The sequence below is a fragment of the Rana temporaria genome, chromosome 2, assembly GCF_905171775.1.
Source record: "Rana temporaria chromosome 2, aRanTem1.1, whole genome shotgun sequence".
Lineage (NCBI taxonomy): Eukaryota > Metazoa > Chordata > Amphibia > Anura > Ranidae > Rana > Rana temporaria.
The window spans coordinates 99,109,981-99,124,337 of NC_053490.1; the positions used below are offsets into that span (position 1 = coordinate 99,109,981).

General features: G+C 45.2%; 1 protein-coding gene across 2 annotated transcripts in view; it reads right to left on the minus strand.

Annotated features, from left to right (window-relative positions):
• Positions 1-14,052, minus strand: part of ATM (ATM serine/threonine kinase) — a 213,738-nt gene extending 199,686 nt beyond the window's left edge. For both annotated transcript variants that reach the window (XM_040340578.1, XM_040340577.1), the window contains exons 1-3: positions 13,950-14,052; positions 4,665-4,830; positions 1,227-1,339 (exon numbers count right to left, since the gene is read on the minus strand). In XM_040340578.1, the coding sequence (XP_040196512.1) occupies positions 1,227-1,339; positions 4,665-4,736 (185 nt within the window). In that variant the 5' untranslated portion in view covers positions 4,737-4,830; positions 13,950-14,052. The remainder of the gene's footprint in view (positions 1-1,226; positions 1,340-4,664; positions 4,831-13,949) is intronic.
• Between the last annotated feature and the right edge of the window lie 305 nt (positions 14,053-14,357).

The following is a 14,357-nucleotide window of genomic DNA, read 5'->3' on the forward strand; positions in this document are numbered from 1 at the left end:
GGCCTAAACTGAGAAAAAAAATGTTTTGTTTTTTTTTAAAATTGGGATATTTATTATAGCAAGAAGTAAAAAATATTGTATTTTTTTCAAAATTGTCGCACTTTTTTGTTTATAGCGCAAAAAATAAAAACCGCACAGGCGATCAAATACCACCAAAAGAAAGCTCTACTTGTGGGGAACAAAGGACGTCAATTTTGTTTGGGAGCCACATCGCACGACCGCGCAATTGTTAGTTAAAGCGACGCAGTGCTGAAAGCTGAAATTTCACCTGGGCAGGAGGGGGGTATATGTGCCCAGTAAGCAAGTAGTTAAAACAGACCTTCATCAACTCCCTCATCACTCTGCAATATATACTGTCAATTTTTTTTTTTTATCATTGCCTGGTTGAAAAGGACATGTGCTGCTCCCTGAGCCTCCTGGGATACCATGTCACATATCCCAGAATGCTGCAACAGCATGGGCACACAGCAACCATGGGGAGAGCTGGCATATCATGGGGAGGCCAGCAGCTTTAACTCAGAGGAGGTAGCTAGCATCCAATGATTGTGGAGGACCAAGATGGCGGCACTGGACCTGATCAGCGTATTGCAGCAGATGACCCACTAAGCAGGTGAATCAAGGACAACCCTGGATAACAAGAAAGCAAGAGAACAGCAGGGGAACTGAAGTTCCTCTGTAATTGGAATTTTTTCCAACCCTCAGGTGAAGCTTTAGGGTTTTTTCTTTTTTTACATGTTTTACTCGTCAGTTTTTTTGTTTTGTTTTTTAAACAAAACATATAATTTACACAGTTCAAGCTAAAATTTTACGAACACAAGTTAATTACCTAAAAGAATTGCTCATCTCTTACTACAGGGGTGCCCAACCAGTGGCCTGGGGGCCACATGTGGCCCGCGGAGCCCTCTGATGTGGCCCGCGACCTCCTGCTCTGGGATTGTGGGTTGGCAAGCCAAGATCATGGTTTGGCGATCTGCCATCCCAGAACATCATTTTTGTGAATGAAGCCAGTGGTAGCGTAAGCAAGCGGCTGCGCAGCAGAGCCACATAAGCTGATGCTTACTGTATAGCACTGGCTCCTGTCATAGGCGGAGTGATGCCAAATGCACTTTGCCTGGGGCCACAACAGCCAGCGATATTTTTGTCTCAGCATTTGTTCAAGAACGATGCTGCAATACAAGGGCGATATATGTCCACCTATAGGCAGCATGAAAAACAAGACCACTAACCTGAATACAGTATCCCAATTAAGCTGCTTGGTCTGCCGATGATCAGAGTTACGATCCAACTGCTGGATTGTTTCCTTATCCCGGAGCAAACGTTTGAACTTATCAATTTCTTTCTGGAAAGAAGAGAGGTCTTACTTGATTAAACAGAACAGTTAAGATAACAAAACACCCACATGAAATGGATATGTGTATTAAAGAATCACACAAGTACGCCAAGAGTTCATTTATGACAGAGCTAAGTTACTAATACATGCAATACTGTCTCTGAGAATAATAGATTATTATGAGCACAAGTTATCATGTTGTAACAGCACTTAAAGGGGTTGTAAAGTTAAAAAAAAAAAAAAAATCCCTAAATAGCTTCCTTTACCTTAGTGCAGTCCTCCTTCACTTACCTCATCCTTCCATTTTGCTTTTAAAATGTCCTTATTTCTTCTGAGAAATCCTCACTTCCTGTTCTTCTGTCTGTAACTACACACAGTAATGTGAGACTTTCTCCCTGTTGTGGAGAAAGCCTCTTGGAGGGGGCGAGCAGGAGAGTCAGGACGCCCACTAATACACAGCTCTCTATCTGCAAAGTAGAGAGCGTCCTGACACTCCTGCTCGCCCCCTCCCCCCTCAAGAGGCCTTCTCCACATCAGGGAGAAAGCCTTGCATTACTGTGTGTAGTTACAGTCAGAGGAACAGGAAGTGAGGCTTTCTCAGAAGAAATAAGGACATTTAAAAGCAAAATTGAAGGATGAGGTAAGTGAAGGAGGACTGCACTAAGGTAAAGGAAGCCATTTAGGGAAGAAAAAAAAATCCCTTTACAACCCCTTTAAGGTATGCTAAACTGGTCGATAAAAGCAAGATAAATGGGACGATATTGATTGAACGGCCACGTTTTTATTTTCAATTTCTTTATATTGACTTTTGAATATAAAAGACAAACTTAAACCCAATTTAAAGAAAAAGTACAAAAAACAGAATGAACAAACAAGCTACAGTGCTCCACTCCATACTTGGTTGAGAGGCCACTATAATACATTGTGGGCATTTTTTCTGTAGCTTTAACCACTTGCTTACTGGGCACATATACCCCCCTCCTGCCCAGGTGAAATTTCAGCTTTCGGCACTGCGTCGCTTTAACTAACAATTGCGCGGTCGTGCGACGTGGCTCCCAAACAAAATTGACGTCCTTTTTTCCCCACAAGTAGAGCTTTCTTTTGGTGGTATTTGATCTCCTGTGCGGTTTTTATTTTTTGCGCTATAAACAAAAAAGTGCGACAATTTTGAAAAAAATACAATACTTTTTACTTCTTGCTATAATAAATATCCCAATTTAAAAAAAAAAAAATCGCAATAAGCGACTGGTTTGCGCAAAAGTTATAGCGCTTACAAAATAGGGGACAGAATTATTATTTTTTATTATTTTTTTTTTACTAGAAATGGCGGCGATCTGCGATTTTTATTGGGACTGCGACGTTATGGCGGACACATCGGACACATTTTTGGCGCCATTCACATTTATACTGCGATCAGTGCTATAAATATGCACTAATTACAGTATAAATGTGACTGGCATTGAAGGGGTTAACACTAGGGGGTGAGGAAGGGGTTAAATATGTTTCCTATAAAGTGTTCTAACTGTAGGTGGAGGGGGGGTGACTGGGGGGGGGGGGGGGAGACCGATCTGTGTCTCTATGTACAAGAGACACAGATCGGTCTCCTCTCCAGAGACAGCACCGCTGTCTCTGTGTAAAACGGCAATGAGAGATGATCTCATATGTTTACATATGAGATCATCTCTCATTGGCCGCACAGATCGCATCGCAAACGGCCACTCTGATTGGCCGTTCGCGGCGATCTGTAATTGGCTGTGTCCAAGGGACACGGCCAACATAGATTTTCCCCGCTGCATGCTCTGGAGCGCGCGCGGGGACCGCCCAAAGGGGCGGACGTCAATTGATGTCCACTTGGATTTTGGGATCCGCGCTGTAGCCGTCAATTGACTATAGCGCGGGTCCCAAGTAGTTAAAAAGAATCCTTAAGGGTTCGAACCTCTGCCAGGTTTTGTTTCCTATTTCGGTCAGTAGATATCACCTGACTTCCATGTCCCAATGACCACTGTCATTTGGAAAGGAAAATACAGGGAAATTAACAAACAGCAACTCAGGGCTCAATTCACTGAAGAATATTGCATGAAATAATTGGATCACATGACATATTATTTCCAATTATCTCACGCAATATTCAAAATGTCAATGCACTGTCAGTTTAAGTGGTATTTACCGCACTAGTAAAAACGCATAGTAATCATTGCAGTTCTATTTCCGATTTATGGTGGCATGGCGGAGTGCAGGAGTGCTACTTTGGATCCATGCAATCATTTATCAAACATACCTATTCGAAATTTAACACTTTGTGATTTGAGCCCACAGACCTAAAAAATAACTGTCCTGTGTTATCACAGCTTGATGAATCAGGCTCCACATCCAATCGTTTGTGCTAGAGCAGGAGTGTCCAACCTTTTTTCAAAGAGGGCCAGATTTGATGAAGTGAACATGCGTGAGGGCCGACTATTTTGCCTGACATTCTTTGAACCATTACAATTCGGTCTAAGTGTGTTCGTCTGAGCAACTAATACACTGCCCAGCAAGAATTATCTGACCTTTGTGGCTGTGTGTGGTGCATAGATGAGCTTGGGCGTGTTATTTGGATATACTGTATACATTTTTTTTGAGGCCCCAACGAATCCCAGAGTGCTGCTCAGGACTAAAGATGAGCTTGGGCGTGTTATTTGGATATACCATTGTAACCAATGCAGCCTCACATGTGCCATAAATGCAGCCTCACATGTGCCATGAATGCAGCCTCACATGTGCCATGAATGCAGCCTCACATGTGCCATGAATGCAGCCTCACATGTGCCATGGTCATTAGTGCAGCCTGATCAATGCCGATCTGCAGCCTCGGAGGGCAGAGGGAGGGAGGGGGCGGGACGAGGCCGACAGATTACAAACAGGAGAATCTCTTGTTTACTCTGTGGCCTCTTTAATACAAACTCCTGCCTCCTATTATAGACAGAACAGTCGTCCAATGGCATCCCAGGAGACGGGACTTCCAATACCGACGCTGCTGAGTAAACAGGAGATTCTCTTAATGTAATCTGGAGGCGCTCGTTCTGCCCCCTCCCTGTCCCCTGCAGGGCAGCACCGATAAATACGGTATATATCTTTTGTGGCCCTGGGGGCCACAAAAGATATATATCCAAATCCCCAGGGGGGCCATATTAAATCAACAGGGGGGCCGCATTTGGCCCACGGGCCGGACTTTGGACATGCCTGTGCTAGAGAAATGGTAAAAGGTGACGATAGGTAACAATAAGAGAAAATGTTTTGAGCACAAATGTCTGGAATAAGTGACAGTGTTTCTATATAAAGTCTAATATATACATACTCGTCTTTCTGTGGCCTTGTCTGTCTCCAATTGTCGGCAACAGAGCAGGAGCTCATGTAGAGCAAGACTCATTGTGCTGTGATGAGGGATATCTGGAGGCAGACTGCAGGATCCACACGCCTGAGATTACCAATGACGGCAATAATTTCTCATCGGTCATTCATACCTAGGGAAAAAGATACATAACAAATAAGAACACAAAAATCAATAACAAACACTTGTAAGTATTATAATACTGCTTTAAAATGAAATTAGAGCAGTTTTGTGTTTTGGTCTTTTTTATAAAAAACAAGCATGACATACTTGCTTGCTCTCTTAATGATTTTGCACAGAGCAGCACCGCTTCTCCTCTTGTTGGGTCCCCCAGCTGATGTTCCTGGCTCCTCCCCCCTGCAGAGTGACCCCATAGAAAGCCGCTTGCTACTGGGGCACCCAGGCTTGTTTCTGAGCCGCTGCTCTGTGTGTCCATTCACACACAGAGCGCAGCTCAGCCCCGGCCCAGCTCTCATTGGCTTACTGGATGTGATTTACAGTAGCACATCGCTGGATCAAACTCCAGTAATTATAAGGTTATAATTATCCGGTAATTATAAGGTGGGGCGGGGTGAGGTGGGCTCATGCAGCAAAGAAGCATGGGGGGAGTCATAAAATAAAATAAAATATATATTGTAATGTTACCTGTTTTACAATATCTCTAAAAAATCAGTTTGTAAACAGATATGGGGGGGGGGGGGGACCTTAAAGGGTCACTAAAGGAATTTTTTTTTTTTTTTAGCTAAATAGCTTCCTTTACCTTACTGCAGTCCTGGTTTCATGTCCTCATTGTTCGTGTTTGCTTTGATGTTCCTGTAATTCCTCTCTGTTCTGGACACTTCCTGGTTGTCTTTTTCCTGATAACCACAGTACTGGGAGATTTCTCACTGTGGTGACTAATCAAGGAGGTGTGTCTAAAACCCCTCATCACCAATCCAGTTTCGTTTTACAAGCCATCACTGGCCTCTATTGGCTCTCTGGCTCTGTACATCAGAGAACCAGGAAACAACAGCAAAAACGAAACTAAACTGCAGGTACATTATATGATTGTTTTTTTATCTATTTTTAAAAGGAATCAGTTAACTATTATGTCTCTATACCCTGTAAACAGTCATTTCAGCTAAAAAAAATGTTTTCCTTTAGTGACCCTTTAAAGCGGGAGTTCACCCATTCCTAAAAAATTTTTTTTTCTTCCCCTAGATTCCTGCTCGTTCGGTCTAGGGGAATCGGCTATTTGTATTAAAATATGATCCGTACTTACCCGTTTTCGAGCTGCATCTTCTTCCGTCGCTTCCGGGTATGGGTCTTCGGGAGCGGGCGTTCCTTCTTGATTGACAGTCTTCCGAGAGGCTTCCGACGGTCGCATCCATCGCGTCACTCGTAGCCGAAAGAAGCCGAACGTCGGTGCGGCTCTATACTGCGCCTGCGCACCGACGTTCGGCTTCTTTCGGAAAATCGTGACGCGATGGATGCGACCGTCGGAAGCCTCTCGGAAACCTGTCAATCAAGAAGGAACGCCCATTCCCGAAGCCCATACCCGGAAGCGACGGAGAGGATGCGTCTCGTAAACGGGTAAGTACTGCACATATTTTTAAATAAATAGCCGATTCCCCTAGTAATAACGAGCAGGAATCTAAGGCTAAAAAATGCCCTCTAAGGGTGAACCCCCGCTTTAAGGCTTTAATGCAAAATCAAAAATGTATTGCAACTTGCCAATCATTAGTTGTGGTGGCTGCATTTGTTTTTGTTTTTTTGGGCTTTTTCTCCTTGTGATCTGGCCAGTAACACACTTCCTGCATTAGAGTGACCCCACTCTGGATGAAGGAGAACAAGGGGCACAGCAGCACTGCTAATCTGGAGGATAAAGGGGATTTTAGATGTACTAGCAGATTACAGATACACTTCACATCCTTGTGATTACAGAGAGGGGTAAAAAAATCACTCCAAATGCTCTCTTCACACAGAAAAATAAATAAATACTTAGAAAGGTTTTGTTGGTGTTGGGCTTTAGGGTCTTTTCACACTGTGTGCTTTGGGTTGCATTGCTCAACACAGGTCAAATGAAATAGCAATCCCTTGTTTTCCAACGCGACCCGGTTTACACTAATGAGCTGCAATGGTGTGTGATGCCTGAGAATAGAACGTGCAACATTTAAACCTGTTACAGCGCATTACAGGAATGCATTAAGACAGGGCTCGACAAATCCCGGTCGCCAGGTCGCCATGGCGACTAGAAATAGCGTCCTGGCAACTTGGCTTGGCGCCATCTGGTGGTGAGCCATTGGTATTACAAGTTATTACCACCAGATGTGTGAGCTGGCGCCATCTGGTGGTGGCCGTTGGTATTACAAGTTAAGCATTACAAGTTAAACAGCAATTCTAATGTCATTTTTCACTATTTTCACTGCCATCTTCTTCCCTCTAATTAGAACCCCCAAACATTATATATATGTTTTATCCTAACACCCTAGAGAATAAAATGGTGATCGATGCAATACTTTCTGTCACGCCGTATTTGCGCAGCGGTCTTACAAGCGCACTTTTTTGGGAAAAAATTACACTTTTTTTAATTAAAAAATAAGACAACAGTAAAGTCATCCCATTTTTTTTTATATTATGAAAGATAATGTTACGCCGAGTAAATTCATACCAAACATGTCACGCTTCAAAATTGCGTCCGCTCGTGGAATGCCGACAAACTTTTACCCTTTAAAATCTTCATAGGCGACGTTTAAAAAAAAATCTACAGGTTGCATGTTTTGAGTTAGAGGAGGTCTAGGGCTAGAATTATTGCTCTCGCTCTACCAAATCGCGGCGATACCTCACATGTGTGGTTTGAACACCGTTTACACATGCGGGCGCTGCTCACGTATGTTCGCTTCTGCGCACAAGCTCGTCGGGACGGGGTGCGTTTTCTGGCTCCTAATTTTTTAGCTGGCTCCTAGATTCCAAGCAAATTTGTCAAACCATGCATTAAGATAAAAAACAATTACCTCCTGTTGTGAAAAATAGGGAAATGCACAGCAACACAACACTTTAAAAAAACACGCGTCAATACAAATGTGTTTAATGTGGCTAAACACAAAACAATTGGTTTGAATCCACTCTTTAGGAGGTAGAATAGTCCAGGAAGTGGGATTTGGTCGGAAAAAAGCAACAGGTTGGAGCTATAAACACGTTTTCTGATTAGGAGTCCTGACACTTCATGCCTAAATCAGTAAATCGAGAATGACACCTCCAAAATTTTAATTGCATGCACATCTGGAATGAGCAGCAGAGGCAACGTTTTAATTGGTAACATGTTACTGCGACAGCGGGCAGGGGAATCCTCTCCCCGCACCTGCTGTCACATTTTGAAAACAGCACGGCTATGCAGTGCTCTGTGTCATTCATGCACAGAGTTCTGCAGACATGCTTGTAGTTTGAATTGGCTGCAAGTGCATTATTCAGCACGCTTGTAGTTCATTCATTCTTCCTCTAACTTTGTAACAGAAAGCCCAATGGGAATACGGGCACAAAACTAGAGCCTGACATTGCACCTGCGATCTGCTAAAGGCAAGCGCAATGCTCTGCAGGCTCCTTTAAAAAATATATATATATAACAAGCAAATAAATAATAAATGCACATGTTTTACCTGCAAAATCATGCGATTTAATATTTGTTTTAAAGGTGAACATAGCCTTTAAAGCAAACCTATGCTTGACACATTTAGGGCAAAACAACAGGTTTTCTTTAACCTATTCCAGAGGCATGATTGGACTTGTTGTTCCACAACTGGAGGATCTACTGGACGTTTGCCTACTTCTGCAATAGAGGGTCCATATAAAAGGGATTTCATTTTGCCTGTAACCAAAAATAATGACACAAGCATGAGTCAGAGTGCATTCTGGGTAACAGAGCAAGCCGGAGAGATTCCATACTCCTGGATGGGTCCCAAATACAGTTCACACTCCCACAATAGAAACACTTTATGGCAACGTTGATAAATGTGGCTCTTGTTCTTCTGCTTACTCCAGTTCATACTGCATTATCACACAGCTCGAAATAACAAACCAACCAATCACAGAATGCAAGAAAATATTACAGTAAAGCTGGGCATAGATTGCAGCCAGACTCAGCGGAGGGAGATTTCTGCAGCATATTTGGCAAGTACAGAATCACAAATTATATAATATAGAAAATAATAGAGGTGCACTGAAATTTCAGCCGCCGAAAATTATAGAATGGAAAAAACAGCCGATACCGAAAGTCCTCCCTTGCTCGCCGCGATCTCCAGGTTTCACGGAGCTGAATTTCCCTGTTGCAGTAACAGTGTCCCGCCTCCTGTGATAGACTGCACACTTATCCAATGGTGGGACATTGCGTGACGTGATTACAGGAGGTGGGACATTGTTACTGTGGCCCGGGCAATTTAAATCCAGCTCTGCGGCTCACGGAGATCGGCGCTGATGTGGGCCCTGGCAAGCGTCATATGATGGGCCCTGGCAGGCTGCATATGATGGGCCCGGGCCCTCCGACCATCTCTTGTATCAGCTCCTCGGTCTCTAACCATCTGCTGTATCATGTCTGCAATCTCTTGCTTAAACTTAAAACACACTGCTAATAGTATTAGTGTCATTTTCATTCGGTGCACCTCTAGCAGACATGATACAGGAGATCAATGCAGCCTCTCCAGTGCCTGTCATATGCAGCCTACCAGTGCCCGTCATATGCAGCCTCTCCAGTGCCCGTCATATGCAGCCTCTCCAGTGCCCATCATATGCAGCCTGCCAGTGCCCAGCAGCCCCACTAGTGCCCGTCATATGCAGCCTGCCAGTGCCCAGCAGCCCCACCAGTGCCCGTCATATGCAGCCTGCCAGTGCCCAGCAGCCCCACCAGTGCCTGTCATTTGCAGCCTTCTAGTGCCCAGCAGCCCCACCAGTGCCCATCATTTGCAGCCTTCTAGTGCCCAGCAGCCCCACCAGTGCCCGTCATTTGCAGCCTGCCAGTGCCCAGCAGCCTCACCAGTGCCCAGCAGCGTCACCAGTTTCCGTCACATGCAGCCTCACCAGTGCCCGTCATATTCAGCCTCGCCAGTGCCAGTCATATATGCAGCCTGCCAGTGCCCATCATATATGCAGCCTGCCAGTGCCCAGCAGCCTCACCAGTGCCCGTCATATGCAGCCGGCCAGGGCCTGCTTCAGTGGTGATCTCCGTGAGCCACAGAGCTAGATTTAAATTGCCCAGGCTGCAGTAACAATGTCCCACCTCCTGTGATCACATCACACTGATTCAATGTCCAACTATTGGATAAGTGTGCAGTCTATCACAGGAGGCAGGACTCTCCAGTGCCCGTCATATGCAGCCTACCAGTGCCTCTCATATGCAGCCTACCAGTGCCCAGCAGCCCCACCAGTGCCCATCATATGCAGCCTGCCAGTGCCCAGCAGCCCCACTAGTGCCCGTCATATGCAGCCTGCCAGTGCCCAGCAGCCCCACCAGTGCCCGTCATATGCAGCCTGCCAGTGCCCAGCAGCCCCACCAGTGCCTGTCATTTGCAGCCTTCTAGTGCCCAGCAGCCCCACCAGTGCCCATCATTTGCAGCCTTCTAGTGCCCAGCAGCCCCACCAGTGCCCGTCATTTGCAGCCTGCCAGTGCCCAGCAGCCTCACCAGTGCCCAGCAGCGTCACCAGTTTCCGTCACATGCAGCCTCACCAGTGCCCGTCATATTCAGCCTCGCCAGTGCCAGTCATATATGCAGCCTGCCAGTGCCCATCATATATGCAGCCTGCCAGTGCCCAGCAGCCTCACCAGTGCCCGTCATATGCAGCCGGCCAGGGCCTGCTTCAGTGGTGATCTCCGTGAGCCACAGAGCTAGATTTAAATTGCCCAGGCTGCAGTAACAATGTCCCACCTCCTGTGATCACATCACACTGATTCAATGTCCAACTATTGGATAAGTGTGCAGTCTATCACAGGAGGCGGGACACTGTCACTGCAACAGGGAAATTCATCTCTGTGAAACATTGAGATCCCCGACGAAGGGGCCCTGCGTGGCTCCGAAACGTTGCACTCTCTTTGTGTTGTGATCATGCAATAAATCATCCGTTTGGACGCTATTTACGTCGGTCCATGGTGTGCTGGCAAATATTTCTACTGTAACGTGCACCAGTATCCAGCTGGTTGTTGCTACGAGCACCCAAACCCAAGAGCTTATCCAGGAATGTGTGCGATGGGAATATGAAGTATAAGGAGTGGAGGACTAAGCACGCCAAAATGACACCATGCCCCCTTTCTATATCGGCTGTTTTTTTCATTCAATCATTTTTGGCGGACGAAATTTCAGTGCACCTCTATTATTTTATATATTATATAATATAATATAATTTGTGATTCTGTACTTGCCAAATATGCTGCAGAAATCTCCCTCCACTGAGTCTGGCTGCAATCATTTTAACTGTGGGCAGCTGACGCTGCTGCCTGTTCACTTCCTGGATTTACAAAGACACACAGCTCCGCAGCTCTCATTAGCACTCTTATGACTTATCCCCCCTCCCTTCCTGGCAAACTCTCAGGAGGGTGAGAGGGAGAGCTGTGCATGATGTCATAAGCCTAGGCTTTTTTCCAGACAAGAAAAAGGAAGTGGGCTGTATAAGGTATTTACTGGCAGAAAAAAAATGTTTTACTATCCAAAGTTAAAAACAACAAAGGGCAGAAGATTTAATAGATGGAAAGATGAAAAATGACTACAATTCCACTTTAATAGATAGAAAGTTGAAAAAAAATTACTGAAGTTCCGCTTTAATAACTGCAGCAATAAAATGTACTCTATATATTTTTTCTATATAGCGATGACAATTAACGCAAACATCTAACTGCAGGCAAGACAATCAAAACGTTTAAGGGCTCCTTACACACAGCACTGATGTACTTGCACCAGACATTGATGAAAGTTCCTGAGTAAAAAATGTTACATAGTTGGTAAGGTCGGATAAAGACACCAATCCATCAATTTCAACCTGTGTGGGGGTGTGTGCGTTTTTGTTAATAATAATTTCCATATGCCTATGCAAAGATTTCTGAAATTATCCACACACCCTGCTGACACCACTGATTGTGTAAGGGAGTTCCACATCCGTACCGGTCTAACAATAAAGAACCCTCTATCTACACAATTTAAAGTGTTTGTTACCCAAAAAAAAAAAAGGATTATTTTCTGTTCCTTTGAAGCATGTTACACAGCACAGTGCTGTGTTATTTGGCCCCCTGTATCACCTCTAATACCAGGCTGATCCTGCCTGGCTATGCCCTCCCCCCTGTAAACTGACCATGGTAGATCATGGCCGCTGAGCCCCGACACCGAGGTCAGTTTACGTGCCTCCATCATCCACTGTGTCTCCTATCCTCTCCTATAAGCTCTGTGTCCGTGCCCGCCCCTTCCCCTCCTGCTGAAATGACTGTTGTTTTTTTTACACCATCCTTTCTATTTATTAATGTAAAATGCTCCAGTGTCTGTTCTATAAAACAAAATGCAGCTACCTAGCTGTTTGGCAGAGTGTGTGGCGATCGGCGGTATCTCCTCGCAGGAGAGACCAGGGCAGGTAATCAGGGCACTGATCAGTGCCCCGATTACAGGAAAGCCCCAGCAGTGCCCACTAGGGCCACCAGTTGTGCCCACAAGTGATGCCAGTCAGTGCCACCTTTCAGTGCCTGCTCCTCAGTGCTGCCTATCAATGCCTCCCATCAGTGTGGCAATTATAGTGCCTCTTCAGCAGTGCCACTCAATCAGTGCAGCCTCATCAGTGAAAGAGAAAAATTACTTATTTACAAAATTTACCGATAGGAACGTTTCAAAAAGTTCGGACTTTTTTCTTTCTTTTTGTTTTGTAAAAAAAATTAGTGATTAAATATCACCAAAATAAAGCTCTATTTGTGTGAAGAAATTGATTAAAAATGAATTTGGGTACCGTGTTGCAGGACCGCACATCTGTCATTCAAAGTGTGACAGCGCTTAAAAGTTGAAAAATGGCCTGGGCAGGAAGGGGGTGAAAGTATTGCAGTAGTTAACCTCCAAATTGAGGGGAGTGTTAGGTGGACTAACAGATTTTTCACACACCAACAAACTGAAGCCAAACTCCAGCTCACACTTTTTAAAGCGGAGCTCCACCCTAAAGTGGAACTCGCGCTGATCGGAACCCTCCCCCCCTCCGGTGTCACATTTGACACCTTTCAGGGGGGAGGGGGGTGCAGATACCTGTCTAAAGACAGGTATCTGCACCCACTTCCGGCCACACGTTCGGGCAAAAGACGGGTTTTTCCCGACTTCCCGTCTGTCCCCCGTTGTGTGCTGGGAACACTCGGCTCCCAGCACACAGCGTGTGAGCCAATCGGCGGGCGCAGCGCGACTCGCGCATGCGCCGTAGGGAACCGGGTAGTGAAGCCGGAGCGCTTCACTTCCTGGTTCCCTCACTGAGGATGGCGGGGGGAGCAGCAGAGAGACGAGCGATCGCTCATCCTCTGCTGCGGACAGCGCTGGACTCCAGGACAGGCAAGTGTCCTTATATTAAAAGTCAGCAGCTGCAGTATTTGTAGCTGCTGGCTTTTAATATTTTTTTTTAATGGCACATCCGCTTTAAGCTGTTGCAGCAAGTTTATTTCCTTTTGGTATAAATATGTTACATAAATAAGTAAAAGCTGATCATTGCAAGCACCCGTCAGCGGTAAATGGTTTGTCTCAACCCTCTAACTGCTACATTAGCAGGACAGCTTGTTCTTTTGAAAAACAACATATGTACTGCCTGGATCCCCAGGTGCAAATAAAAGAAAGAAAGTCTAAAAAATTAAATCAAATGCAGCCATCATAAGCTACAATATAATACATGTTTGCTTTTGGGTTTAATAGCACAATAATGCATGCGAGAAGAAAACATTCAATAGTGTATGAAGACTGATACAGATATGCTCTACATACAATCCAGTATACAGCCCTGACAGGGGACGTACTAAACTGCATATTGGGCCTGACAACTGTCAGTCACTGAGCTGTAAGTCATCAAATCTGAGTTCTCTTTATTTCTGCAGGCAGATCTCTCCAGTTATGTCATTACTGCCCCCAGTATTTCTTATTGCACTCATCTGATATACATCCAATACACTAACAGCGCTCATCGCCCATCACAGCCCCTCCGTTATGTCATTACCGACTCTAGTTCTCCCCGGTGCTCCCTCCGTTATGTCATTACCGCCTCCAGTATAAACATTACTCTACTCACCTCCTTGCTGGTCTCCCTGTCTGCTCCACGCTGTCTGCGGTGTCACACTCTATTCCTTCCGCCGCACTTTCCCTTTCAGTTCCGCATAGACTCACAGTGCCAAAATCCCGCCTTCCTGGTTGTAAACATAAACACTCCTCAGCTCTGTGCTCTGCCCTGTGGTGGCAATGTCTGTGCTCTGCTGAGACTAAAACTTTACAAAAACTAAGAAACGTTTACCTGAGGTCAAATAAGAGATATTTTCATAAAAATAAGAAAAATGTGCACATGCATGTCTCTGTATACATATAGCTAGATTCAGAGAGACTAAGGCCCCTTTCAGACGTCCGCTCCGCCTGTCCGCGTCCGTGTCCGTCGGGATCCGGTTTTCGGACGGAAGAAAACCCTATTTTTCTTCCGTCCGGCGGA